At 65.5% G+C, this 27,081-nt stretch overlaps 1 protein-coding gene across 8 annotated transcripts; it reads right to left on the reverse strand.

The window, feature by feature from the left end:
• On the reverse strand, positions 1 to 25,715 carry MICALL2 (MICAL like 2). 8 transcript variants are annotated; one of them, XM_074345509.1, is made up of 21 exons: positions 25,399 to 25,538; positions 24,618 to 24,743; positions 22,539 to 22,663; positions 22,296 to 22,450; positions 17,752 to 17,800; positions 14,743 to 14,884; positions 13,714 to 13,901; positions 12,911 to 13,026; positions 11,883 to 12,653; positions 11,306 to 11,359; positions 9,994 to 10,262; positions 8,995 to 9,088; positions 7,918 to 8,075; positions 7,311 to 7,466; positions 6,685 to 6,749; positions 6,473 to 6,596; positions 6,139 to 6,229; positions 5,955 to 6,028; positions 5,155 to 5,269; positions 4,293 to 4,339; positions 1 to 3,988 (listed from the first exon to the last, which is right to left on the reverse strand). In XM_074345509.1, the coding sequence occupies exons 6-21, from the start codon at positions 14,825 to 14,827 to the stop codon at positions 3,894 to 3,896; spliced, it is 2,502 nt and encodes an 833-aa protein (XP_074201610.1). In that variant the 5' UTR covers positions 14,828 to 14,884; positions 17,752 to 17,800; positions 22,296 to 22,450; positions 22,539 to 22,663; positions 24,618 to 24,743; positions 25,399 to 25,538; the 3' UTR covers positions 1 to 3,893. The 8 variants fall into 8 exon arrangements, with proteins under 8 accessions (XP_074201610.1, XP_074201609.1, XP_074201611.1 ...); XM_074345508.1 differs by lacking the exons at positions 22,296 to 22,450; positions 22,539 to 22,663; positions 24,618 to 24,743; positions 25,399 to 25,538 and adding exons at positions 23,572 to 23,667; positions 23,869 to 23,951; positions 24,065 to 24,116; XM_074345510.1 differs by lacking the exons at positions 24,618 to 24,743; positions 25,399 to 25,538 and adding an exon at positions 22,959 to 23,085.
• Positions 25,716 to 27,081: the final 1,366 nt, after the last annotated feature.

A 27,081-nucleotide genomic window follows, 5' to 3' on the forward strand; every position in this document is an offset into this window, starting at 1 on the left:
GAAAGGTTTCGGCTTTTTAATTCAAGGAAAGAGGACTATGAGGTCATTTCCACTTGAGGTGAGACGTCCTCGAGACGGCGTTGCAGCGGGGTCACAGCCTCGCGCGCGCTGGGACGTGTCGGCGGCTGCCGGGGACAGTGCGCGCGCCGTGTTCTTTATTAACAATGTGATGGGCCGGCGCCCACGCCGTCCGTCTTCATCAGCGTCTCTGGCCCACCTGGGAGACCTGCTTAGTGCAGAACCAGCCTGGGACGGCAGGACCGGGGGGACACCTAGGTGGCCAGCAGCCCGGCTCTCGGGACCAGACACAGCCACCTGGACACAGGCCTCTGCTGAGGGGGCGGCCCAGGGTGCGAGGGCCCCAGGAGACAGAGCTCCAGACTCGGAGGTGCGTGGGGGCCGCAGCAGCCTCAGAGGAAGGCGGGGTCTGCAGCTCACACTTCGTAGGAGTGGAGGAGGCAGGTGGGGCCCCACCCCTGCGGCCTCACAATTATTTACAGCCGCTGGGGGCCTCACTCACACACTAATCCCCCACACCTGCTCAGGGGCTGTCGGACGGGGGTGGCCAGAGGAGCCCCTCTCTGACACTCGCAGGCCTCCCCATCCCTGGTGCACGGCCGGGACCCCGAAGACCTTGCAGAGGTGCAGGCATGAAGGCAGGTGGGAGCCGAGGCTGGGGCAGGGTCCCAGTGTCGCACAGACTTTGCTGCCTCTGGGCCTGGGAGGCAGAGCCACCGGCTCTGTGATGCACCCAAACCCCCTGAGGCCTTGAACCCCCGGCTGCGGCCCTCCTAGTCTCAGGTACCAGGCTGGTGGCAGGGGCCGTCTGTGTGGCCCCCGCGGGTGCTCTGCCCGCTGGAGCTCAGGAGCTCCGGGGCCCGACCCGCTGCAGGTCAGTGCCAGCTCGGGCTCAGGTTGCTCCTTCTCTGTAGGCCGGGGGACACCAAGCAACTCGCTCTCCCACTTCCCAGACAAAAAAACTGAGGCTCTGAAAGGCCGACCAAGAGGTCCAATGTCCCAGCTGGATGCTGGCTTTGATCACGCACCCAACAAACCACGTGCCAGGTGCTGTTCTGGGTGCTGGGGACACAGTGGTGCAAGAGACAGACCAGCTCCTTGACCCAGGGACTTAGATTCCAAAGGTGACCTCCAGGTGTTGAAAATGAGCCGGGTGACGGGCAGAGTCAGGGGCTCATGGGAGCCTCCCCAGGAGGGCTCGGTTCAGTCAGCAGAGACCTGTTGGAGGAGCCAGCCTTGGGGAGGACGGGGCTCCGTGTGGAGGGGCTGCAAGTGCAAAGGCCCTGCGGTGTGTCGGCCCAGAGGCCAGGACATGCAGCAGAGGCAGCAATGGAAGGAGGCCAGCCTCCTTGGGAGTGGAAGGGCAGGCGGAAGCCCCTGCTCCCCCGGGCCCAGCCAGGTCAATCCCCCCTCCCTCCTGCTGCAGCCACACCAGCCCACTCCCCCACCTTGGGTTCCCCTCAAAACTCCAGACCGTCTCTGTGGCCAGGCCTGTCTGAGGGCTGCTTCTGCCCTGAATGTGCTTCAGTTCAGGCCGCAGGCCCCAGACCCTGGTGGGCCAAGTGAGGGTGAGGGCATGAGGGGTGCCATCCAGGGACTGGCCCTCCCATAACGTGTGCCCCCCACGTCCGCTGATGGGGACACTGGTTCTTCTAGACCACATCTGGGGAAAGAAAGGCCCTGACACATATCAAGCGCCTCCTGTATGCACAGCCGGGATCTTGAAGCCCCGGGGGCCAACGAGCAGAGATGGGCTGGTGTCCGGCCGGGCCTCTCCCTTAGTGCTATGCCCAGCTCCCATCTAGGGTGTGGGCCCCCTTCAGGGCTGTTGGGGGTCCCCTGGGGTGGGTGAGAACCAGGCTGATTCTCCTCCAAGTTGGGGGGCAGCAGTGAAGCCAGGCCCCACCTGTACCAAGGGGCCACCCCGGGTTCCCACGGCCCCTCCTGCTCTGCCCGCTGACTGAAGGGACATTGCACCACCTGGAAGCTCCCGTGCCCCCGAGGACACCTTGCGAGTTCTGCCGTGACGGGGGCGTACAGGGCCTGCAGGCTTGGGCCCCTGGCCAACAGCAAGGACACGCTGTCAGCGGCTCAGGGCCCAGGGGCTTGACCACTAGGTCTGTTACCCCGCGCCCCCCAGCACCCCCAGGGAGCAGCCGTGGAGGGAGCTCCCTCGCCCAGTGGCGACGCCTCTGAGGTGCGGGTCCCCAGCAGGAGCAGTCTGTTGCCCACGGCTGTAACCAGCTGGACAATGCACCCACTCTGGAATCTTCCCTGCTGTGTCTCAAGGACCCCACATACACCCCAAACACCAAGGGCTCCCAGGTCACGTGGCGGGCGCAGCCCTGGGAGTGCTGGAGGCGGGCCCCGGGGTGCAATCTCAGGCCACATCTAACTTGCTGTGTGACTTCAGGGGATCACCTCCCCTCTCTGAGCTTCAGTTGTCTTATCAGTACAACAGAGCTACCTCGCTGAATGGCCCTCCGCCGCCCCCTGGTGGTGAAGAGGCCACACTGCGGTGGGTCCCCAGCACATAAGCCTGGGAGGATGGCCTGGGTTGGGGGGTTCTCGGCCAGAGGGTCAGCAAACCAGTCCAGGCCGCCCTCCATGGCCCTCCTCCTAACACGCAGGTCCCACCTGGGGCCTCTGCTCAGACCGCCCATGGCGCCCAGCGCCCGAGGAACTGGCCAAGCTGTTCCACCTGGCCAACGCCCTGCGCGGCCCAGGCCCCACTGACAGCTGGGAGCTGCCCATCCCCCTCTGTCCGTGACCCCGCCCTCCAGCCCTGCCAGTGGGGGTCTCGCTGTGAGGGGAGGGCAAGCAGGAGGCCTCTGAGCTCCTCCACCATCGTTGCTGGGCCAGAGACAACCACGTGACCCTATCAAGCCTCAAGGCAACCTGCAACCCATCAGCCACTAAAGGCTCAGAGAGGGCAGGGCCCTGGCCCAAGGCCACACAGCTGAACAGCAGAGCCTCGACTGTGAACCCACCTCTGCACCAGGCAGCCACCCTTTCTGTCCCAGGAATCTCCAGCTGAGACCCTCCAACACCCCGTGAAGGCAGCAGGACACAGTGAGAGCTCAATGCACTCAGCCAGGATCTCCCGGCTCTGTCCCTAACTCAGGGGGTCTTGGCTCCACCGGACACCAGGTGGGGGAGTGTTGGTGCTTTGCCGTCGCCGGGGGTCCCCCGGGATCAACCTGATGGGCCCCACAGTGGCTGAGACAGCACCAGGAGTTACAGCTACGGGCCCCCCTCACGCAGTGGGGCTGGGGCCCAGAGGGGAGGTGAGCCTGGGTCTCCTGGCAGCGGGCGGGGAGCGCTGCGCCAGGACTCGAGTCTGGGCTGCGAGGAGGCTCTGCTCGCCTCGGTCCTTCCCTGCACGACCGCGTCCCACTCGTCAGAAGTTGGGAAGTGCGGCCGGCCCTGCTTCCTTGCTGGACACCAGGGGCTCAGCCCATAAGGGCCAAGAGCCCAGCCAGCCTCCGTCCAAGAGGTCAAGGTCACAGATCTTGACTGAGATCCCCAGGTGAGGCCAACACCACGTGCAGTTTGCAAGACCCACCCCATCCTGGCCCCTGTAAGGTTCACGTCCAGCCTGTCCACGCAGCCAGGCCAGGCCTAGAATGCGCGTCTCAGAGGCCCTGGCCAGGCCCAGAGGGTCGGCGCCAGCTCAAGGCCACAGGCACGTGCACGACGGTGCGCAAGCGAGACACGGCTGAGATGTCTAGGCTGCCCAGCGGCACGTGGGCACACGGGAGAGGGAGCCCAGGCCACGTGGTCAGTTTCTTTATTGAGGCCACCCAGACCCCCCAGAGGAGACCCGCACTCCCACCCCCACCTGCAGGCCAGGGTCCTGCACCCCCGCCAGGCAGCTACTCGGGGGTCCTGCTCCTGCTCTTTGGGGACCAGATGCTGGACAAGCGGAACCTGGGCTTCTTCCTCTGGTCGCTGCCCCTCCGCTGCAGGTCTGGGGGACAGATGCCGAGGCCACGCTCACCCACGTCTTGGCCAGTGCCCCACACCCTTCCCCCAAGCCTCCGCCCTCCCAGGGGGGTCCACCACGCCTGCCTCGAGAGCATCACCCAGACTGGGTACCCCTCCTGGACCACGTGGTCACCAGGTGCTTCTTGGATCCCCAGAGCGACAGGGAACTCAGTCCCTTACAGTGAGCCTGCCTGTCCTCGCACTGCTCCTGCCACACCGTGGGTCCCGGCACCCACTCCCACCCTGAGCCCGCCGGCCCCGACCCCACGCCGGCACTGGCATGTTACCCAGCTTCTGGATCATGTTGTGCAGCACCTCGTCCTCCTCCTGCTCCCTGGGACAGAGCAGGGCTGTGAGGGCCGCACCCCGAGCCCAGGGCCACCTGGCACCAGAGTCACCTGCCCTCTCACCTGCCCACAAGCCACACCCTGGCACCGCCCTCCCCCTCCCTGGGCAGGTCCCTGCCCTCTCAGCAGTGACTGGGGACAGGAGGGCCTGGGAGGACCTGGGCCCAGGCCCCCTCAAGCTGATAGAGTGACATGCTTGAGTCTTGACATGGGCCACTGACCCTGGGTGGCCTGGACAGGTCCCTCGTCTAGACACAGGGACAGGAAAGTTCTGTGGGGACAGTTACAAAGCTGGCGGCCCAGTGCAGCACCAGGAGACACACATGCTACGTGTGTTTAAGATGAAAATAAAGGTCAAATCCTGGACCTCGGTTGCACCGGCCGTGGTGCAAGTACCTAATAGCCATGCGTGACCCGTGGCTGCCGTGTGGCACCACCATCACAGGACACCTCCGTCACTGCAGAGGGCCACCAGCCCGTGCTGACCCTGAGGGTCAGGGAACATGGTGCACAGGGGGCCTCCTTGGTGGGGGACCTGGAAGGCAGGCTGCATGGCAGGACCCGCCCTCCGCCCCGGGCTCCACCTGCAAAGTGCACACGGTGGGCCTTCTCCCACAAGGGGAAGGTTCTGATCTGAGGCAACCTGGGCCCCCCTGCCCTGGGCTCCACCCTCACCTGGTGCCCCCTCACCTGGCGTCCCTCACCTGGGCCCCTCACCTCGTGACCCCTCACCTGGCATCCCTCACCTGGGCCCCTCACCTGGTTCCCCCTCACCTGGTGCCCCCTCACCTGGGCCCCTCACCTGAGCCGGTCCTCATCCAGGAAGTCGACGATGTTGCTGCGGTCGTTGACTGTGTTCACATACTGGTTCAGCAGATCCTGCTCCCGCTGCCGGTCCTGGGGGGACTTCAGACACTCTGCAGGGACAGCTGCCATCAGCCAGGGCCCCGCTGTCCCCACCCTCCTCAGGACACGGTGTCCCCACCCCTCAAGGGTCAGGCTCCTTCACTGGAGGAGAAGGGTAGTGCCTTGGCCATCTGGGGCCTCTGGGCACCACTGGCTGAATGAATGAATAAGTGAGTGAATGAACAACGTATCAGAGACTGGGTGTGGCCAGCCCTTCCCCGGGTCATCTCGGCCATCCTCACAAAACCTGCCCCTCGTGGAGATGTGGAAACAGGCTCAGGGCACGGCTGCCCGACTCCCACAGCAGGAGAAGGCGGGGGGCTGCCAGGGCGCTCGACCATGGGAACCCACAGCCCCAACAGTCACACCCACACCTCTACCCTGCACACATTAACTCACTTAATCCTCACAACAGTGGAAGGAGGTGGGTGCTAGAATTGTCCCCACTTTGCAAGGATGAAACCCGGGCACGGAGAGGTTGAGTGACGTGGCCAAGCACACACAGCCAGGAAACGGAGGAGCTGAGATGCCACCCCAGCTCCAGAGAGGGAGAGCCATGACCACCGACCCCAGGCAGGCAGCCCTGAGAGGCCTTGGAAAGCAGGCACCCATGCCCACCGCCTGGGGCTGAGCCCCGCCCCCACAGCCTCCACCCCCTGGCCGGCCTGGGATCCTTCGTGGGCGGGTCGGACGCACCTGGCTTGGCCATCAGCTGGCGGAGCTCCCCCTCGATGTCCAGCTGCTGCTCCTCCAGGCGCTGGTCCCTGGCCCTGCCGGGGTGACACAGGCGTGAGGTCCGGCCCATCCGCTGGACTCCCCAGCCCCAGCCCAGCGTGCAGGGAGGAGGGGCTCCTGGGGGCCCGCAGGCTGGACCTCTCACTTGTACATCAGCTCTGACTCCAGCCTCAGCAGAAGCTGCTTCTCGTGGATGAGCCGGAACCAGTCCACCATGAGGGCATCCTCCGAGTCATCTGGGGGGAGGCCAGGTCAGGGCACTGAGCGTGGTGAGGGCCCAACCCAGGGGTGGCCTGCAGTCGGGTGGGCAGGTGGTGTGGGGGAGCCCGTGGTTGGGGGGGGGCCTGTGGGGGGGATGGCGTGGGTGGCAGGGGGGTGCAGCCTGTTGTCAGGGTGGTGTGGGTGGGGGAGTCATGGGTGGGGGAAATGGGGCGGGGGTGGCCCGTTGGGAGCAGCCCGTGGGGGGGGGCACGGCTCACCCCCCTCGGCCGCTCGCAGGCGCTTCTCCAGCTCCACGCCCCTGAGCTCCAGGACGTCCAGCTGCCTCTCGATGTCCTGCACCTGCCTCTGGATCTCCTCCTGGGGCACGTAGTCGGGGTGCAGCTGGGGAGGAAGGAGTGGTGAGGGTTGACGGGAGGCACTGGCCCCAGGGGTCTGAACCCCTCATCCACCTGTACCCCGGCCTACTCACCCTGACGGGGGAGGTTACTGACGTTCCAGGTGAAGTGGGGGCACCAGCCAGGCCCAAGGGCCTCCCTGGAGAAGGGGCAGGACACGTCTCTTCAGGTACCAGGCCCACCGTGACCCAGACGTGGTCACACACACAGCTGGGCCCACCCAGCCCTGCCTCCCCAGGATGCCCCCTGCACCCCCGGCTCCCTTGCCCCGCCCAGCAGACAGATCCAGGCCGCATCCCCATGGGGTCCCCACATCCACGCTGGCCCCTGCCCTCCTCCAGGTCGGCAGCACCGGACACCCCGCCAGCACCCTGGCCCCCATCCCACGAGCTACCAGGAGCAAACGCTTATCATCGCCAGGTGTGTGACTCAGGCACTGGGAGGCAGGTAGGGCCCTCTGTCCAGCTCTCCATCCCTACACATTGGAAAGGCCGGGCGCGGACCCAGATCCTCCAGGCCTCCCGCCCCTCCTCAGATACGGGGAGCTAGGTCACCTCCAGATGTGCAAGAAACTGTCCGCTCACTGCATCCTGCCTTCCCTCCAGTCTAGGCTCCGTGAGCTCCTATTCACCCTCCAAACCCCACCTGGGCATGCCCTCCTCGAGGAGCCCCTCCGCCTGCAGCAGCATCCCGGGCTGACCTGGTCTGCCCTGGGGAGGGGCACTCTCCTCCTTCCATCTCTGGGCAGGGCCTTCTTGCTCCAAGGGCTCCGGCCGAAGCCAGTTGCCAGAAACGTCCAGGCTGGCAGGGACTGTCAGCTTCCTGCGGCGGGAGGGGGAGGGGGAGGGGGACGCGGCTGCCCGCGGGTGGGAGACAGAGCTGCGTGTCAGGCCAGCAGGCCCGGTGCCCTCTCCTCAGTGCCTCCCTGAGCCTGGCCCACCCCAGAGGGACCTCATCACGGGGATCGGCCCACACAGCCTGTACCCACATTCTGCCCACTCGGGTTGGGGGGGTACAGGGGCAGAATCCTGACCCTCAATGGCCCAGGCAACGAGCCCACTGGGTTGGTGACCTGCTCAACGTCACAAGGAAGGAACATGGGGGCAGGACATCCAGGGGCGACTGAGAGTGCTGGGGACAGACATGCACACTCATGCGTGCCCATGTACAGGTGCACATACGCACACACGTTACACACATACACCCACCCGGGACCACCAGCTCCTCTGGCTGAGCAGGGCCACTGCCCCCGAGAAGAGGACCCCCAGACGCAGGCTGCCCGGCTAGGGGCTTCTGTCCAGCCTTACCTGAGAGGCTGGCCCCGGTGCCAGCCCGGCCCGGTGTCCTGTTCACCTGCACTGGGGTCAGGGTGATGCAGACACCCCCCTCGGAGCTCCGGGAGACCTGGGTCGTGTCACTCGCCCAGGGCTCTCCCAGGACCTGTGGCTCCTTCTGCTCCAGGGCCCTGGATGGAAGGTGGGAGGTCAGTGGAGGGTGGACAGGCCTCCCCGCACCCCGGCACAGACAAGCCGGAGGGACGTGTGCCAGCCCGGAGAAAGGAGCTAGGCGCCCTTGGGCTCATGTCCCTGAGTGGCTCACTCTGCAGCACAGGGGCATGCCGACGTGGGTGTGAGCTTGGGCTCAGGTGCCCACAGCTGATGCCCACACGGCCACGGAGCCCTCCCCACCGCCAGGCCCCCGAGTGTGCAGACCCGCAACTCGCAACCTGCCCACATGTGCCAGACCGCGGCGGGGACCCAGGGTGGCCGCCCGCACAGGTGGCCCCAGACCAACACACCCAGCCCGCAGGGTGGGCTCGAGCGCCCACCTGACCCTGGCCGGGGCAGCCTCGTCCACGGAAGGCCGCAGGGGCCCTCCCCCTCCTTGTCCCGACTGAGCTTTCTGTGGAGGCTGCCCCTGCCCCACCGCCAGGCCTACCAGCAGGCGGGGGTCCCAGCGGGCTCCAGGATCAGGCCGGGTGGGCGCCCGCCAGCAGGTGTGCTCACTCCTGGGCCTCCAGACTGGGTCAGAGGGAGGATCCCGGGGGGCCTGCTGGACCCTCCCTGCACTACCTGGCCTCCCCAGTACAGTTACGGGGACACATGGCCCCGCGTCTCGCAGGCCGGCGTGAGCTGTCCCCTGTCACTTAGACCGGCATGAGCTAGCTCTTGCTTCTACAGCTGACACGTACGGGAGACACGCACACATCCCTGCTGTGGGCGCCAGCGGGTCAGAGCGGGCGCTGTTATTCACCTGCAAGCATTTGTTAAACGCCTACTGTGTGCCGGGCCCTGTGCTTGCCCTGGACACAGGCTCCTGCGAGCGCAAACCCACAGCCCAGGTGTAGGGCCAGTACCCTCAGGAGCCCTCGCCCTGCCCCTCACCTCTCAGTGGGGCTCTTTTTCTCCACAGGCTTCAGGCGGGCCCTCCATCCTGCCGGCCCGTCCTCCTGGCCACCCTGGGAGCTGGTGCTCGAGCCTGGGTGGGGGTGAGGTGGGAGAAGCTGGGGAAGGCAGCACCTCGCCCATCCCTAGGTCCTGTCACCATCCCCCCTCACGTAGCCCCACAGCCAGTCGGGCCCCCGGGAAGCAGCCCTGGTTGAGTCAGGGACGGGAGCTCCAGCCGGCCCCTGTGCTGTGTGTGCCTGGGGGATTCACTGCCCCTCTCTGGGCCTCAACTGCCCCTGCTGACAAACAGGCGAGGGTGTGACAGGCTGAGCCCTAGGGGCACTGACTGTCTTGTGTGTGTGGGTTGACCGGGGGCCACCTGCAGGCCTCCTGGGCTCAGGGCAGAGTGGCTTTCAGGGTGGGGGCTCAGCTGAGGGAATGAGGGTGGGAAGAATGCTTTACAAGGTGTCTCTGAGCCAGCTCAAGGATGTCGCGGGTGCCCCTGAGAGACAGCCCGGCGCCCAGAAAAAGCCGGCTGTGTAGTTCTGCAGAAAAGTGTACAGAACAGTCCTGGAAGCTCAAGGCCAGTGCAACCGGGGACTCCGGGGTGGGGCAGGGAGGCATCGAGGCCTCTGGAGCTCAGGCCACCGTCGTCAGGACAGGGCAGTCATGACAGACCCGCAGGGACAGTGGCTGCAAACCCCATGGGAGAGGGGGAGAACCTGCAGAGCAGGGCAAAGAGGGCTCGCCCGCCTGGTGCTGTCAGCGGGGAACAGCGGCGTGGCGGGGGCTGGTGGGTGGGACGATGGTGACAGAGGAGGACAGATTCCCAGAGTGGGACCCCGGGAGCCAGACTGTGAGACAGCAAATCACAGAACTGCAGGCCAAAAGCAGAGTGGCCACGACACCCAGCAAGAGCCTGGGTGCGGCAACACCATGGAGCAGCAGACCCTGGCACCGCCCCCCCGCCAATGCTACCATTTTAGGGGCTCTTACCCTTAGCCGGCGGGGCCTCCGGCTTCGGCCTGGAGCCAGCACCTGCCCTGACAGCCCCTGAGGACACAGCCAGGCTCTTCTTGCCCACCTGGGGTGGCGGGGATGCCCGGGAGGGGCTACTGACACCCAGGGGGGCTGGTGGCTCAGTCCTCGCAGCGGAGCTGAGGGCCTGGGGAGATACTGACTGTGACAGCTTGGCGGCTGGACTCACTCCTTGCCCTTCAGTTCTGGGAAGGGAGTTCGGAGCAGGAGAGGTGGCCAGGGAGGGCCTGTGCAGGAGAAAGCAGGCATCAGGAGTGGGTGGATCACCTTGACCCCCAGGTAGAAGCCCCTCAGTGCCCCCCAGCAGCTGGTTCCCAATGCCCACCCTCCTGAGGGAGGGAGACCACCCCTCTGAGGAACGAGGTGGGCTGTGGGCATCCACCGCTCACACGGGCACAGCAGCACCTGCTCTTACCCTCCTGTTTAACTCCAGGGTCAGCTGACATTAAAACGCCCCCAAAACCCACCAGGCGTGGGGTGTGTGGGTGGGGGCCACAGCCCTAGTCACCCCATCCTGCGCCCACCCACTCGGAAGCAGCGGGGACTTCACAGTGGAGATTGCACTCCACCCTGAGACATGCGCGAAGCCAGCACACGCGCCAGCCTACACCCCCTCAGGCGCGGGCCCAGCGGGGCCCAGGGCACCGCCCCAAGCCAGGCCGGGTCCTCTGTGTGCCCCCGCCCCTCCTGCAGCCAAGTTCTCCACCCCCTGCTCGTCCCCTACTCCAGGCTGGCTCCCCGGAGGAGCTGGTCCCCACCCCCGCCAGACGTGTCCTCAGGGAGTGCTCCCCTGAGAGTCCTCATACGGTCTCGGCCCCCAAGAACCTTGGACACCCCCTAGTGCTGGAATGGCCAGGTGGGCCGGCTCTCCCCAGCCCTGAGCCCACCCTGGGAGCCCTGGGTGATGGGGCGGGGGTCAGGCAGCTGTCAGCTGGGGACACCCCCAAGCAAGTGGGTGCAGCCTTGGTGGCCAGACTGGTGTGGAACCTCCCTACTGGCTGTTGGGGAGTGAATGGTGTCCCCCCCCAAATCCACACCCACCCGGAAGCTCAGAGCGGGACATTTGGAAGCAGGCTCTTTGCAGGTATAATCAAGTTAGGATGAGGTGGTCCTGGATGAGGGAGGCCCTCAGTCCAGTGACAAGAGTCCTTGTAAGAGAGAAAAGTAGAGGACAGACACAGGGCGGAGGCCGTGAAGACAGAGCAGAGACGGAGCCAAGGACACAGGAGCCCCGGGAGCTGGAGGAGGCGGGAGGCAGCCCCCTGAGCACCTTCGAGGGGACGGCCCTGCCCACACTCGGAGCTCAGCCTTCTGGCCTCCACAACTGCAAAGGGACAGAGGTCTCGTTTTAGCCACCCGACCCGCGGTGCTTGTCCAGCAGCCCCGGGACACTAACACGGTGACCCTCCTCCATCCCGGCACACTGTCTGCTCCCCGTCCAGTGGGCAGAAGGCACATCCGTGGGCAGGGAAGGCTCAGACCCCGTTCGAGTCAGACAAGCCAACACTCCTCCACTCACAGCCTCCGTTTCCCCATCTGGGAGGGGGGTGTCCACGTGTAGGACTCAGCGTGTGACACACGGCGCCCCTGGGCGGCAGCGTCAGTGATACAGTGACAGCCTCGTCCCCTCCCGCTGGCCCCCGGGCACTCCGGACCCCCAGGCTCATTCTCCATATTTCCCAGACTAGGAAACTGAGGCAGGGAGAGTGCAGCCCAGCCGTCACACAGCCAGGCAGGGGCAGCGGCCAGAACCCCTCCCCAGCCACCCCAACCCCTCTGGCCTCCTGGGGCCCTGGAAGCTGCTGGGCGGGTGGGGGCTGCACCCCAGTCCCACCTCTCCCACCCACCTGCCAGGTGCATGAGTGCCGGCCTCCCTGCGCTCTGGAAGGGCTTTCCGGAGGATGCTCAGTGCCTGCTCCCTGCTGCCGTCCCTGGAAGGTGTATTCGCTGCAGCTGGGACCCTGCCGGCCGGGCCAGGGCTGGGGGAGGCTCCAGGCTTCTGGAAGAACCTCTCCCGGGCCTGCTGCGTCCTGGAGGACGACGGGGTCCAGGCCGGGGAGTTCGCAGGGGCTGGAGACGCTGGTCTTGACCCGACCTTGGTCTGGAGGGCTGCCGCTTGAGGGGCTGCCCGGCCCGGAGGTGTGGCCGGGCGAGGGTCCAGGGCACTCGGGGTTGTGGCAGGACGGGGGCTGCCTGCCGGTGATGACCACCCTGTCGGGGAGCTCTTGGTCACAGGAGTGCTGGCTTTGCCACCCACAGGGGCCGCCGAGAAGCTGGGCCCAGCTGGGCTCTCTGTGTGAGCTTGGGGAGAGGAGGCCGGAGGGTCAGCTGCAGCTGGAAGGAACCCTTTGGCAGTGGAGTTGCCCACCTTGGGCTCCCAGGCAGCCGGCCTGGCCTTTGGCCCTGCATCTCTCTGCCTGCTCGCCTCCTGGGTCTTCCTTGGGGCGCCAGGGGGCTTGGAGTCCATGGGGATGGCCCTGGGCTGCCCAGGGGCCAGGCCCGGCAATGCAGGGCTGGCAGAGGCGGCTTCAGGGTGGTGGCTGGTGCAGATGAAGACGCCGGGCTCCCCCGTGGCCCTGTAGGCCCCTGAGTGCAGCGTGTTGGAGCACTGCTTACACCTGGGGGCGGGCGGGGAGACCAGAGGCGCTCCAGCCGCGTGCTAGCTCATTCTGGCTTCCCCAGAGCACACACCCTGGATCCTACAGCCCCTCAGGTGGTTGGTGATTCACTCAACAAACACCTCCTCTCCCAGCTGTTAATCCTTCAGTCGCAGCCTCCCCCATGGCCCTCGCTAGGGGTGCGGACACCCGGGAAGTGCTCGTACTGGCCAGCAGGCACATGCGCGCGTGCGCACACACTCGCACGCGGGACCCACCTGAAGCAGCCCCGGTGGTAGAGCCGCCCGTCTGCCAGGTGCCGCTGCACCAGGTGCACGTGCCGGCCGCAGACCCCGCAGGCGCTGCTCACGGAGCTGACCGCTGAGGCCTGGCCCTTGGGGTGGGGGGGTGCCGGTGACGTGTCTGAGCCGCCCTGCGTCCGCCCCGCCTCCCTCCTGACAGCCGCCGTCAGCGGGCGGGAAGAGCCCACCTTACAGACCGGAGGCCAGAGGCTCCCAGAGGAGGCTTACGCCCAGGAGGGCTGGACTCCAAGTTCAGGGCCTCTAGCCTGGCCCAAAGGGAGGGAACTGGGGGCTGACTTGAGGGTCTCAGGGGGCCAGGAGACACATTGCGGCGTCTCCCGTTCCCGTCCAAAGGTACAGAAATCCAACCAAATCCCCAGCACCCCTGGAAGGCCTGGGGGACATCATCACCCCATCCTCAGCCTCCACCTCTGAAAAGTGGGGCGACCCTCCCTCCCTGTTCACAGCTGGCCGGGGGGGTAAAGGACACGCCCACGCTGTCCCTTGGCCCCACCTGGGAGGGAGGGGCCAGAGGCAAGAGACTTGCTTGGAACCCAGAAAGGTCTGGGCTCGGCCAGTGTGGCCTCCCTGGCCTCAGTTTAGCCGTCTGTACGCCTGCAGGATTGAAGGAGCTTGGGGAGCCAGTCCAGGGGGCAGGTGCGGCCGTGCCCAGGACTCAAGGGGACCCTGTCCCACCCTGGGCGCTGTGGTTTAGGGGACACTCAGTGGAAGCCAGTGGAAAACCCAAGAACCAGAGAGAGATGGGCTGGGGTGCTTACAGCCTTTAGCGGGGGTCCCTCTGTGCCCCCATCCTTCTGTGGGACAGTGGGGTTTGTGCTGACTGGAGACAGCGGCTGCCCCCGGGTCGGGGTGGGCGTGGGCCTGGCCGGCGGGGACCAGGCCTTCTTCCCAGATGGGTCCTCACTGGAGTCTGACGGGCGCCTCTTCACTCCAGCCATGCCTCCAACTAGCACGAGACACAGCAGGGTCAGGGGCCCAGCCCCGCACAGCTGCTCTGACAGGGGCTTTCCCGGTCTGGGGTTCCTGGCAGTGCGGCCGCCCAGCACAGGGCCTGGAGCTGGAGCTGGGGGCGGGGATGGGTGCCCCCCTCCCGCAAGTGCCCATTCCCAGCAGGGGCCTAGCCTCCCCCATGCTCCTCCCCAACCCGAGGGCCCTGATCCCAGATCAGGGAAAAGGGACTTTCTGTCTCTCTGCAAAGTGGGACTCTAAGGCAGCCTGGCCCGGTGCCCAGAGCGGTTCCGGGGATTTCTGAGCCTGGGTGAGGCCTGCGGGGGAGGGGTGGGCCGAGCCCCTGGGTACACAGAGCAGCTGGAATACAGTCCCCGGGCCGCCCCTCCCCTGCCCAGCCAGCCTGGGGCCGCACCCTGCCAGGGCAGCTGACCATCAGCACCAAACCAGGGCATCTGGAGCCAGGCCACCCGAGGGGACAGACGTGGGCACAGACCCCTGGGGCACAGGGAGGGGAAGGGGGAGCTGGGTGCATCTGTCCAGCGGACCTTGAGTGGGGACGCTGGAGCCTGCTCCAGCGGGGGCCATGGGAGGACCTGGGGCCGGGACCCCGCCTGTCACTTGTAGCAGGACGGGGGACCCTGTCCCCCTCAGAGAAGACGGCAGCGCTGGGTGCCACACACACGTGCACCACCGAGGCCCGAGGCCCACCCCATGCGCCACACGCAGAGCTGGGGGCCGGGGGGCTGAGCATGGACCCGAGAGGGAGGGGCGTGTGCACACAGGCGGGCAGACGTGTGGCGTGGCCAGGCGCTGGCCCTGAGGTGGCCCCGACTCACTGGGGGAGCGGCCGTGGAAGTAGTTGTAGTACTGCGACACGTAGGTCAGGATGCTCAGACGGTCGGGCACCTTCAGGGCCACCATGTCCTCGGCGTCCAGCAGGGCCGGGATACCCAGCTGCTCCTCGGCCACACGGAAGGCCTGCGGAGGGCAGTGGTCAGCAGGGGTGGGCCAGGAGACCTCTTCCCCCATCCTCCTGGGCCAGGCCACCAGCTCCTTCTGGAGGGACGGTGGGAGGGGCCCAAGGCAAGAGACACACTTGGAGCCCAGAAGGAGCCCTCAAGAGACCCACTTGAGGTTCATGCTCTGCTTGGCCTCCTGGCCTCAGTTTTCCTGTCTGTCCAGTGGGGATCACACCCGACCACAGGACTGAAGGAGGCGGGGAGCCAGTCCCGGTGCAGCAGCCGAGGCTGTGCCCACGGCCAGAAGGGCCCCAGCCCATCTCAGGCTACTCGTTCCAGGGACATCAGCCCCACGCCACTGCTGAGACCCCTTCAACCACCCCCGCACTCTCGAATCTGCACATCCCTGCTTGACACCAACCTTATACACGTGGTCGGGGGCAGCTTTCTCCAGCCAACAGAGGACACCTGTGTCCTAGGAGCCGAAGCCCGGGGGAAGGGGAGTGGACTTGGGGGCTGAGACAGCGACACAGGCGGGGCTGGGCCCCCCGGGCCCTGACATGTGTGCTCCCTGCCCAGGACGGCGGCCTCTGGTTCTGCCCCCACTGCTCTGCGCGTGGGCGTGGGGCTCCTCCCTCCTCTCCCCGCACCAACCCTGGCTGGCCCAGCCAGGCCTTTAAACTCCACCCCTCCCCTGACTTTGCCCAAATGTCCATCTCGAGCTGCCCCCTAAACTACCACGACCCCCACATGGAGAAGTGACAAGAACACCTCCACTGTCGTGTGTTCCAGATGAGGCTCCCGGGCCCCAGACCTGCAGCCCTCCCGGCAGCAAGCGCCCCTCTATGCCCAGAACAAAGCCTCTCATCACCTTCATCTCCTTCACAACGCATCCGCAGTCTGACTCTTTCCACTGCGCCCACACACCCTGCTTCCTGCACAGACCCCGTGGAACCGGCAGCAGCTCCCAGCAGAGCACCCTTCAGAGACGAAGCCAAGTCCTTCCCATAACCTGGCCTCTCCTCACACCCCGTTCCAGCCTCCTCTCCCTCTGTGCCAGCCTCCCCCTGCTGTGTTCCGCTATGTCCCCTGGTGCTGTTTCTCCTACAAGCTCGGTGCCCTGCAGCCCCCTCACCCTGAGACTTTACCTCCCCCGTCCCCTCATGAAAACTGCGCACCACGCCCAACACCCCCAGCCCCGTTCCCATCCACATGCTGCTACGTGGTCAGCGTGGTGGGACAACTCTGTCTTGGGGACGCTGTCCTCCTGTGAGCTGTCCACGCGTTGCTGGCTAGTGAGTGCTGGAAATGTGGCTGGTGTGGCTGAGGAAACGAATGTGTTCATTTATTTCATCTCTGATATGTTAAATTCAAATCGTCCGCGCCGAGTGGGGCAGCCCCGGACACGCAGATGTGACCCAGCCCTGCGAAGTGTCAGCTCCTGGGGGCCAGGCGTGTGTCCTGCTCGCAATGTACCCTGTCCAGAACTGCACCCAGCGCACGGCAGGAGCGTGGTGAACATCAGCCGGCCCGGGGTGGAGTCTGCCCTTCTGTGCCTCAGCCCCATGGGATTGAAAGGGAGCTGGACCCTGGGGGCTCCCCAACCCCTGCCTCTTGTTTCTAGCAAAGCTGCCGTCCCCCAGGCTTCCTGAGTCACAGGAGAGCAGCTCCAGCAGTGGAGGAGGACAAGCTGTAGGCCTGGGAGAGGGTGAGGACTCTGGCCGCCTGTCTCAACGATGAATTTCCCTCCAAGACTTTCATGGCTGAACAGAATCTTTGATGATGGTTTTTGGGGAGATGCTGGGTCCACAGGATTGTAGGCATTCTGGTTAAAAGCAACTCTGGCTTTTTGTTACCAAGGCTGTTGCCCCCAGGGTCATACCCCTGCCCCTCCCTCGACTAGAAACCAGTTACTCTTCTCAAGCCTAGGAGGCAGCTGCAGAGAACAAACAAAAACTAGCTAGAACCCGCCATGTCGAGCTGGCGGAGGGTCTGACTTCCAGGGACCCAGAGCCTCATCACAGCTCATTGTAAGGTATCACTTAAGTAACACCCCCCCCCCAGCGCCGTGCCAGTTGACAACTGCCATGACAACCACCAGAAAAGCCCTTACAGGGACTGACAAACTCGAACAAGGACTGACTGGCTCCCTCACACCGGAAGGAGGACACGATGGCAGAAGCCTCCCACCAAAGCCCAGGTGGCCCGGCCCAGGCGGAGCCATCCCTGCCACCCGTCCCGGCTGGTGGCTGCCCCCTGGGGCCCCTCTTCCTCCCTCAGACACCTTCCTTCCTCTTCCCCTTCTGAGCCGCAGAGCAGCTGTTCACCTTGTCCCTCTGCCTCTGCTGTGCGAATTCTTCCACAGCCACGGCGAGGACCCACACTTGGTGGGCATCCTAACTTAGGAGCCCCTCCATCCGCTAACAGAATCATGGAGTCATTTTGCAGCAGGGAAACTGAGGCGGGCACAGGGGGCAGTCCTGCCACGGGACAGCCGGGGGACAGGACTGGAACCCAAGCCAGCCTGAGCACAGGTCCAACCCAGGACCCACCCAGGGGCCCTGCCGTCCCAGAGCTCCCCTGAACCCTGCTCAGCCTTGGGCGGGAAGGAGGGTCCGGTCCTCCCCACCCCATCCCCTGCCCGCCAAGAAAACGCGGGGACCAGGAGGGCCTCGCTACAAGACCCTTGGGCTGTTCTGGGGACCTGGGGTCACGCGGCTCGGGACAGGGTGTGGAGCCCAGTGGCAAGTGCCCGGCCTCCACTGCCCACCTGCAGACGGCAGTGATGCCGCGGCCACCCCCGGGGAGATCGTGCCCACTCAGGTGCCTGGTGAGCAGCCCCTGGGACGTGGGCTGGGGGACGGGGCTGGGAAGGGACAAACTCACCAGCTGGTTGTTCTCGAATATGTTTTCCTTCCTGAGAGCATCGAAGTTTCTGGAAAGTAAAAACACACGTGTCAGAAGCAGCTCGGAGGCCAAGAAGGGAGGGGCCAGAGGGCCCAGAGCTCATCTTGCCAAAAGGGAAAATGGAGGCCAGTTGGGGGTGGGAAGGAAAGAGGTCTCATGGCGACCGAGGGCCAGCAGGGCCGGGCACTGCGCCACAGGCTCTGGCCCTGCCCCGGGCCCGGGGATGTGGCCCAGCGCCTGCAGTGCCCGGGCACCCACGGCCCACGCAGGCCCTCGCAGCTACAGCGTGCAGCCCTCGCCCTGCGGGGGCCCGACCCCACCACCCATTAGGTGTGGCCAGAAGCAGGCCCAGGGCGGCAATGCAGGCGGCCCGGCCAGGGCACAGCTCGGGGGGCTGCCTCCCCCCGGGCAGCTCATGGGCCTGGTGGGTCACGGGAGGCCGTGGGAGGTCCTGGGGGTTAGAGGTTCCCACGGACAGAGCCCCACGCTGCAGGGCCCTCGCTCTACCCCCAGGTCCCGTCACTCACTCTATTTACCCGGCACCGCCCATGAGCCCTGCTGCTCTCAGCTCTGTACAAGTATCAACCTGCACCTGCAGACGCTGTCAACGCCCACCCCTCACAGATGACATGAGGCACAGAGAGGCTGTGACTTGCCTGAGGTCACACAGCAGGAAGACAGGAGTCAGAGCCAGGCCATGGCCCCAGTGTCTGGGCATCTGAGGTTCAAACATGCCCACCAGGTGCCCAGCCTCTTCCCAAGGGGGCAGACCCTCAAAGCTGAGAATATGAGAGCCCCCCGCTGCCCCACCCCTGGGGGCAGAGGCCTCAGGCCTGGCCGGGACAGCAGGCCTTCCCGGAAAGGACAGGAGCGAAGCGATTGTTCAGAAAGGAGGAGAGGCTGGCGCCAGCCCCAGGCGGGTCCCGGGACCCCGCGCATGCACCCAGCACAGCACAGCCGGACCCTGTGGGCGGCCAGGACCCACGTCTCCAGGAGGGCTGGTTAAATACCCATTTGCCTGCCTGTCCACATGCTGGATGGCAGCCATGCCCCTTCAGGGCAAGCCAGACTGTTCCAGAAGCCTCATGGGACCCAGGAGAGCGCAGGCAAGAGCGACCCGACTCATTCAGGCGGCGCCGTCTGACCCCGGGCGAGCCCCCTCTCCCCCGGGGCCTCGGCGAGCCCCCTCTCCCCCTGGGGCCTCGGGTCCCTGTCTAACGGGTGGCTGCTGCTCCCCGTGGTGGCTTTGAGGGTGCTGTCTCAACAGCAGGCCGGTCTCAGAGCGGGGAGCTGAGACCCCTCGGCCAGCCGGCACTGACCCCTACACCCCTGGGAGGCCTATTACACAGATGAGGAAACTGAGGCCCGAGACAGCAGCCGGCCCCTGGCCACACTCGGGCTGCAGTCGCCCACCTCCCTCCTCGGGGGCCTCGGGGGCCCCGCGGGCCTCAAGGGCCGCTCCGCAGCCTGCCTGGCTCTTCGGGAAACGGTTTCCGCCTGGACCACCTCCCAGGTAACGTGTTCCAGATGCTGGGATCGCCCCAGGAGGACAGAGGGTGCTTTGTGCCCAGACCAGGAGGGGGCAGACCTGTCTGCGGGGAACGAATGACCAGAGGAGCGGGAGGGGGCATGGCCACCTGACACCCACCAGGGTCCACGGGCCCGTGGAGTGGCTGGTCTCTGTCCGTCACCCAGGGGCTGTCAGGCACGCTGGTCCCCCTGTCCTCAGCGTCCACGGGCTCAGGAGCCCCTCCTCCAACCACCGCTTTGAAAGCTCAATCTCTTCTCCAGACCTGCCCGGGGTCACTGACCGAAACGGCCGAGTCCTCAGGAGGATGCCCGGTGCGGGAGGGCCGGATAACAAGTTCTGTTTGGTCTCCAAACAAGCAAGAGAAGGAAGCCCCTGCCCCCTGCGTTGGCCTCGGTCCACCCCTGGGGCTACAGAGGCCCCATCCTGTGATTCGGGGCAGCCAGCTGCCCGTAGGGCCCTCTCTCCCTGCAAACCTGGAGTGAGGGCCTCAGAGCTCAGGGTAGATCAGGCGCCCACGAAAGCAGTGCCAGCCCCCTGAGCAGGGTCAGAGGTATGCAGGCCAGAAGTTGCAGAACTGCCCTCCACTCAAGTGCAAGGACCACCACCCTCAGCACCAAGTCCCAGCTGCCTCCCTGGGCCGCCAGGGCTCCACGGCTGGGCCGGACCACCCTGGCCAGTCCCATGGTGACCACGCCCCTCCCAGACCAAGCACCTCTAAGACCCCCGCTCCTCAGCCTCGGGGCCTTAGCTCTTGCTGCTCCCTGCACCCAGGTGCCCCTGCCCACCTCACGAGGCAGGAGCTCACGTCCCCCACGGCAGGGGTTCTGCCGGCCCCACCTTGGTCCCCGAGGGCCGCATGGCCAGACCTCTGGCGGAAATCGCCAAAGACAGAGCTGACTTGCAAATCCCTTCAGAAAGGGCCAAGGAGACCCCGCCAGTCCCTCTCAGGAAGTCCAACAGGGCAAGCTTTCCGGCAGCGGTGAACCCCTGGTGGGATGGGCTGAACCATCCCCCAAAAGAGATCTGTCAGAGTCCTAACCTGCAGGACATCAGAATGTGCTCTGTTTGGAAACAGGGACGGACTCTACAGAGAGAATCTTGTTAAAGTGAGTCATGGGGGGCCCTGATCCAAAACGCCTGGTGTTCTCACATGAAGGGGAAACTTGGAGGCAGAGACGCACACAGAGGGAAGACGGCGCCTGCGAACCCCAGGCCTCGGGAGGAGCCAGCCCTGCAACCTGGGCTCCTCGGCTGGACAGGGAGATGCTCAGTTCTACTGTCTCAGCCGCCGTCGCAGGCCGCGCTCCGCAGGCCTAGTGGACTGGCCCTCGGGAGGCGGCCGGCTTGCATTTAAGGCCTTGCGGGACCAAACTGCATCCGCTTCACCCTCGCTGGGTCGTTAGAACCGGCACACCGTTGCCCGGGCACCCTCCCTGGTAGATCGTGCTTTCCGGTGAATCTCTAATTTAGAATCAGGTACGTTCTGGTGTGGCTCCAAGGTACCTGCCTGGGGCCGGGCACACAGCCGGAGCTCTATAAATGCTGTCGATGAGTTAATTCAGCCAGTGCTTGCGGAGTGAGGGGACTTGGGTGAAATTCACGTGCTTTCAGCTGGCCGAATGAATGAACTCACGGAGTCCGTGTGTCCACCGTCTGCCAACCTGTGTCCTGCCCGGGCTGGCGCCTGGCCCGGCTGAGAGCCCGCGGCCGCACGGCCCCTCCCGGCCCGCCTCCCACTGGCCACGGCTGACCAGGACTGCTGACCTGCTCCTGCCCCCAGCGCCTTGGGGGCTCTTGGGAATGTGTACCCCCTTCCAAATTCCTGGAGAGCTGACCTCACAGTTTACTTCCTGGAACAAATTGCAGCTGCTTGAGGGGTGGGCATGGGGGCTGGGATGGGGGCTGACGGAGGCCGAGCTGTCCTTCCAGGTACTTCCAGCACATCTGGAGTTCATCCCCTGGGGAAGGGGAGCAGAGAGGGAGAGCGGGAGACAGACAGACAGACAGACAGGCTGAGGCACAGACGGAGGGAGACATGGGTACAAAAAAGCCCAGAGGTGAGACAGGAGAGACCACAGGGCAGAAGTGGGGGGGGGGGGGGTCCAGGGACAGAGGCACCAAGGCAGACACACTGGAAGAGGCCAGGGAGAGGGTGCATGTGAGGAGACACCCAAGGCGAGGCAGGGAGGAAGGGCCCCTCAGGTGCAGGGCAGGGGCCCAAGGCCCCCACTTCCCTGTCGCCCAGCTGCGGGCCTCCCCCAGGCTGGAGCAGCCCCTGACCCCCGCCTGGAGCAGGGCGCAGCCAGGAGGGGTCAGCCTGGGGCTCCTGCGGTGGCCTGAGTAGGGGTCGGAGGTATTGGGCCCCAGCCACCCCCAGGAGATGGGCTGGCAGCCCCTGCACGTGACCATCTTGGGGGGTCTGGCCAGAAGGCGGCAGCAGGGCTTGGGCGGCAGGCCCTCAGGCCAAGAACAGAAGGCCTCTGTTCCCAGTCAGCTTCCTGCTGACCACGAAGCCAGGGTGGGAGGGGAGGTCAGCCTGTACCCGGGCCCAGTGCCCTCTGCTCTGGCCCAGGGAGGGAGCTTCTGGGTGGGGGCCCCTGGGAGTGAGTCTCGACTCCCAGCTACAGGCAGGTCTCCAAGAGTGATCAGGGAGCCACCTCTGCTTCTGGCCCAGCCTGATGTGGGCCCCAGAGCCAGGGCCCAAAGGTCAGGTCAGCCCAGCAGGGTTGCAATGACCACCCACCCCTAACAGCTCCTACAGCCCCTCCCGCCTTAACCATCACCATCACGGAGAAGGAAGCCCAGCCCTGCCTCTGGAAGAGCTCTGGACTGGCGCCCCGCCTGCCGCCCTCCTCCGGCCCTCCTCCGGCTCTACTCTGGCCCTCCTCCGGCCCTCCTCCCACCCTCTGGCCTTGGTCCCTCCTAGTCCACAGGTTTCCTGCCTCCGGGAGGTGGGAGAGGTGTGTTTGTTTTGGGCGGTTCCTGCGCTCACCTGGCTGCTCAGCAGAGGTGGCGTCACTGGGGAAACAGACCCCCAACTGCGAAACCTACAGCTACAGAGAGGAGGGGCCGGGAAGGGCCGGTTGCATCCCAGGAGGTTGAGCCCGTCTCCTGACCCGCAGTGGAGACCGCACACCTGCCAGGGTCCTGTGGGGCAACGGACGCAGGTTACAGGTGAACTCCCAGGTCTTGGCGGGCAGAGCCAGAAGTAGGACTCCACGAACAGGCAGCCCACCTGGCGGGCTCAGTGCCAGGCTCCTTCACAGCTGCGCACCTCCGCTCGGGGCCAGGAGGAAACCGGCTCACAGGCAGCAGGAAGGACTGAGATGAGATAAAGGGAAGGACTTCCTGGTGGCAAAGCTAGGAGACACGGAGACAGGATGTCCAGTTTCCTGCTGACAGAGGGTCTTCACGGGATGGGTAGTATGGGGGTAAGTCTCACCCAATTTGACTTAAGGGGGCTCCCCCAAGAGGACAGCCGCTCTGTGTTTCCTCCCCTTCCTGCACCCCTGGGGGCTGTCGAGGTGGCTCAGGGCTTCATGGTGAGACCACCCCCGCTCCCAGCCACCAACTTGCCCAGAGGCACTGCCAGGATTAAAGGTGGGGGAAGGGCGTTTAAGGCACAGGCACAGGACACGCAGGTGCCCACACTCACGTGCACACCCGCGGTGGCACTCATGAACTCCATCAGCCAGTACCCATGGGGCCCGGCTGGCCCGTCACGTACGGAAGCTTTACCAGCCCCCTAACTGCGGCCGTGACAAACGTCCACACACTGGGCGGCTCGGGACAGCAGGAATTTCCTCCCTCAGAGTCCGGAGGCCAGAGTCTGACATCAAGGTGTGGGCAGGGCCTAGCCCCTCTGGGGGCTCCAGGGGAGACTTGTTCCTTGCCCCTCCCAGCCTCGGGTGGCTCCAGGCCTTCCGCGGTCACAGGTCACAGGGCCTTCTCCCCGACCCTGCAGCACCCAGGCCCCTACAGAGCCCTGACCTTGCAACAACTACGTATCTACCGAGCCCCACGCACACGCTCTTATCTGCGGGCCGCCCACTGCGTGGCTATCTAGGAGCACCTGCTAGGCCCCAGGCAGCACACCCTTCTGCAGCTGAAAGTCCAGTTTGGGCAGATGGACGACTACCAAGCCAGCAATAAGTAAGATAAGTTAACCCGTGCGTGAGGGTGGGTGGCCTCCTCCACCACCGCCCAGCTCCCCGCCGCCCACCCACCCTCACCGCTCTCGGAGTTACCTCGAGCTTTTACTCATTTACCTGTCTGTGGTCTGTCTCCATACTGAACACATTACTCCCTGAGGCAGGGGCCAAGGCCATCGGGCACAGTATGCAGTGCTGAGTACACAGCAGGCACTAAATAACGGTTATAGGAACTGCTCTAATGACACCAGCGTGTGCCAGCCTGTGCACACGCCCACCCACGCACGCCTCTGCTCTCCCGCAGGCAGTGCACTCTGGGACAGGAACACACACACACCCGGACCTTGAACCCCAGCATAGCTGGGGACAGATGGAAGCTCCTGGGGCTCAGAAAGGCCCCAAATCTCCACTTACACCCATGCGTCGTCATGAGGCTGCCGGGCCGGCAGATGGTGGCACCCTCCTTCCCTCCAATGGCAGACTTCTCCTGCTGTCCCCTGGGGTCAGTCACCAGCCAGCCTTACTAGGGACCCTGCAGGCACCGGGGTGGGATTCCGCCAGCCCACCTCCACTGCCAGTCCCCCTCCCAGTCCCCACATCCCTGACCCACCCTGCATCAAAGGTCAGCTTCAGTGTTCAGTGTGGAAGCACATTCTGCCCCAATATCTTCTGCGTCCGAGAGCGACCAACGCACATCCCTGGGCAGGGAGCAGAGAGGACTCCCCACGGGGCCCCATGAAGGCATTTCACAACCCCAGGCAGGAGGAGGAAATACATGAAGGCCTCGCTCTTATGACCAGCTTCCCAGTGGGGGGTGGTGCCTGGGGACAGTCCCTGGGGGTACAGGGAACATGTGGGTGGGTGCAGGGGAGGAGCCCCAAGTTCCAGCCCTGGTTCTGCCTGATGTGCTCTGTGACCTGCAGAAGGATGTCGCCTCTCTGGGCCTCAGTGTCCCCATCTCTACAGCAAGCGGCCTGACGGCAGCATCGAGACCTCCCTGGCAAACACGCTCCACCCACCCTGGCTCCAGCCACCACTTCTCAGGAGAACGCTTTTAAACAGCACGCTTTTTCCAGAAGGTGCCTCCTGAGGACACCCTTCCTGAGCTTCATCCACCCAGCCCAGGCACCCTCCCCGGCAGTTTTACTCATTGTGAATCTCACCGAGCAAGGGTGGGGCCAGGGCCTGGACGCACAGAGCTCTGTCCCAGCAAGCCGGGTCACTGTCACAGCCAAAGGGCGTTTGATGAATGAATAACGGATGGAGCGGGTCCAGGGAGGGGACAAGATCTGGCAACAAGGCAAGGCCTAGCCATAACTCCAAGGCCCTTCTAGGGGGAGACGACCTACCCCCTCCGCTGCCCACCTCCCAAGGCTCCGATGTCATGCTCTGTCACCCTAGGGTATGGAGGCCTGGCCAATGGGACCTTTGTTGGGGGGGTTGGTTCCTAAGCTTCCTGTTCTGTGTTGGCCCCTCCCTCACAGTGACCCTGGCTGGCTGCATTCCTAAAGGTGCCTGAACAGGCTGGGGGAGGGGCAGTACCACACAGGCACTCCGAGTGACCTCCCACACCCCTGACCTGGTGGGCAGGTCCCAGGGCAGTGGGGGTCTCAGAGGGCCCAGAAGGACAGCTCTGCCGACCCTTTCCCAGGGAGACTGACCAGGAGCCAGAGCCCAGGACGCTGGCCTGAGTCATGACTGACTAAGCTAGCGGGGGCGGTGGGACGACCTGGCTCCAGGCCAGCTCCACTGGGTGCTGGGCAAACTGAGGCCACCGGGCGGGCAGGCCTGCAGGACCCGGCTTTGCTGGCCCCGGAGGGTCCCGCCAGCGCCCGCAGGCCTGGACTTCTGACCGCGGCCCACTCCCCCGGCCCCTGGCAGGAGCGGCCCGGCCTCAGTTTCCCCGTCGGAGGCCGGTGCCCGCGGGCAGCGGGGGACACTCACATGAGGTCGGGCCGGTGGCGGTGCAGGATGGCGCAGAAGGCCAGGCCGTCGCGGAACGACGTGGTCATGTTGGTGATGCTCACGTCCCGGTAGCCCTCGCACTGCTGCCGGCACCACTGCTGAAGCGCCTTGATGGCCGCCATGCGGGCAGCGGCGTCCGCCCGGCCGGCGCCGGGGCTCCGACAGCGCTTCCCGGGGGCCGCGGCCCGGCCGGAGCCGGGGAGGACGAGGAGCCCGACCCCGAGCGCCGGGAAGCCGAGTTGCCGCGGCCGAGGAGCCCGGGCAGGACGAGGAGCCGGTGGGAGCGCGGCCGGAGTCCGCCCGCCAAGCCCTGCCCCCGGCAAGACCACGCCCCCTAGACCCCGCCCGCCCCACGAGGCCACGCCCCGTCATGCCCGGGCCGGGCTCTGGCCGCGGACAGGCCCCGCCCCCTGTGGACACGCCCCCTGGCGCCCGCCTGCCTCCCCGGCCTCCCGGGGAGGCTTCCAGATGGTCTTTCTTCTCAACAGCCGCCGCCGCCCTCCCGGAGAAGTGCGGTCCTGGCTACTTCGCAGACGAGGGGTAGGGGGGAGCGGCGGCCTGCCCGAGGTGGAGCCCCCACCCCACCCCGAGCGCGGACTGTCAGGGTGCTTTCCCAGCCCGGCTCTCTGGCAGGCGGGCGAGTGAATCTCCCGGATTCACGGAAGGGGCGGCGGAGGCCGGGGAAGGGGCGTGGTGGCCGCGGTGGCCTGGCCGGTGGGGCAAGGCCCACCGGGAGGCTCCCGGGCTGCTCCTGGGGCCTGAGACCCCTGGGGGGGAGTCCTGGTCTGTTTCCCAGTTTTCCACTTTGAGCATCTGTGACACAAGTAATTAAGGAAAAGGACCTCTTGGGGGATGTCAGATAGGGGGCTGCTGCCTTCCACGTTCTTCTCGCAAAACCCTGTCCGTGGGCATGTGGACAACCAGCCAGAAACACACACGGGCTCCAGAAACGAGAGGTGACCCCGCCCCCCCGAACCCTGGGGCCCAGGGCTTGTCCAGACACGGCTGCAGGCAGGAAGGAAAGTGTTTCGAAGAGAGGGCCCTGGCAGGGAGACAGGGCGGCTTCTCTGGGCCCACCTGAAGGAGCAGAAAGGGTGTTCTAGCCTACAGCCAGCTCATGGCATTCCGGCTCTTTCTGGCAGCTGGCGCTGCGGTGGTGAGCTCCGCATCACCGGGGCAAGCCGGTGCTAGACAGGGAGCCCTGGGGGCCTGGGACTGTTTGCTGGCTGTGGCTGCTGCCCTGACCTGCTGGGGTTTCCCAGCAAGAGGACAAATGGCCAGTTCGGTTGGGCTGGTGGCTAGTCCCAGAACCAGGAAACAAGCCGGTTTTCCTGACCCCCAAGGCAGTGTTTACGAGCGCTGGAAAGGCTGGTGAGGTAGGGGAAGGCCATGGCCAAGAGGGTGGGGCGGGGGGGAAGTCGCAGGGCTGGGTGGGGGTGCAGGAGGCTGGGGACCCACTTCCTGCAGAAGGAACAGGCGGAGGTGGTCGGAGCTCTGATTCTTTTAAGCTGCACTCTTGTCCCCACTGGTCCACATGGCCACCTCTGGGGACAGTGACTTTGGAGGCTGTATTTGTGGTGGTCCTCCCATCAGCAATTCACACACAGCTTGTCCTTCTGTCGGCCCTGCTCCTCTTCAGGGCCCCCAAAGCAGCACACCCCC

Source organism: Camelus bactrianus, chromosome 18 (genome assembly GCF_048773025.1).
Source record: "Camelus bactrianus isolate YW-2024 breed Bactrian camel chromosome 18, ASM4877302v1, whole genome shotgun sequence".
NCBI lineage: Eukaryota > Metazoa > Chordata > Mammalia > Artiodactyla > Camelidae > Camelus > Camelus bactrianus.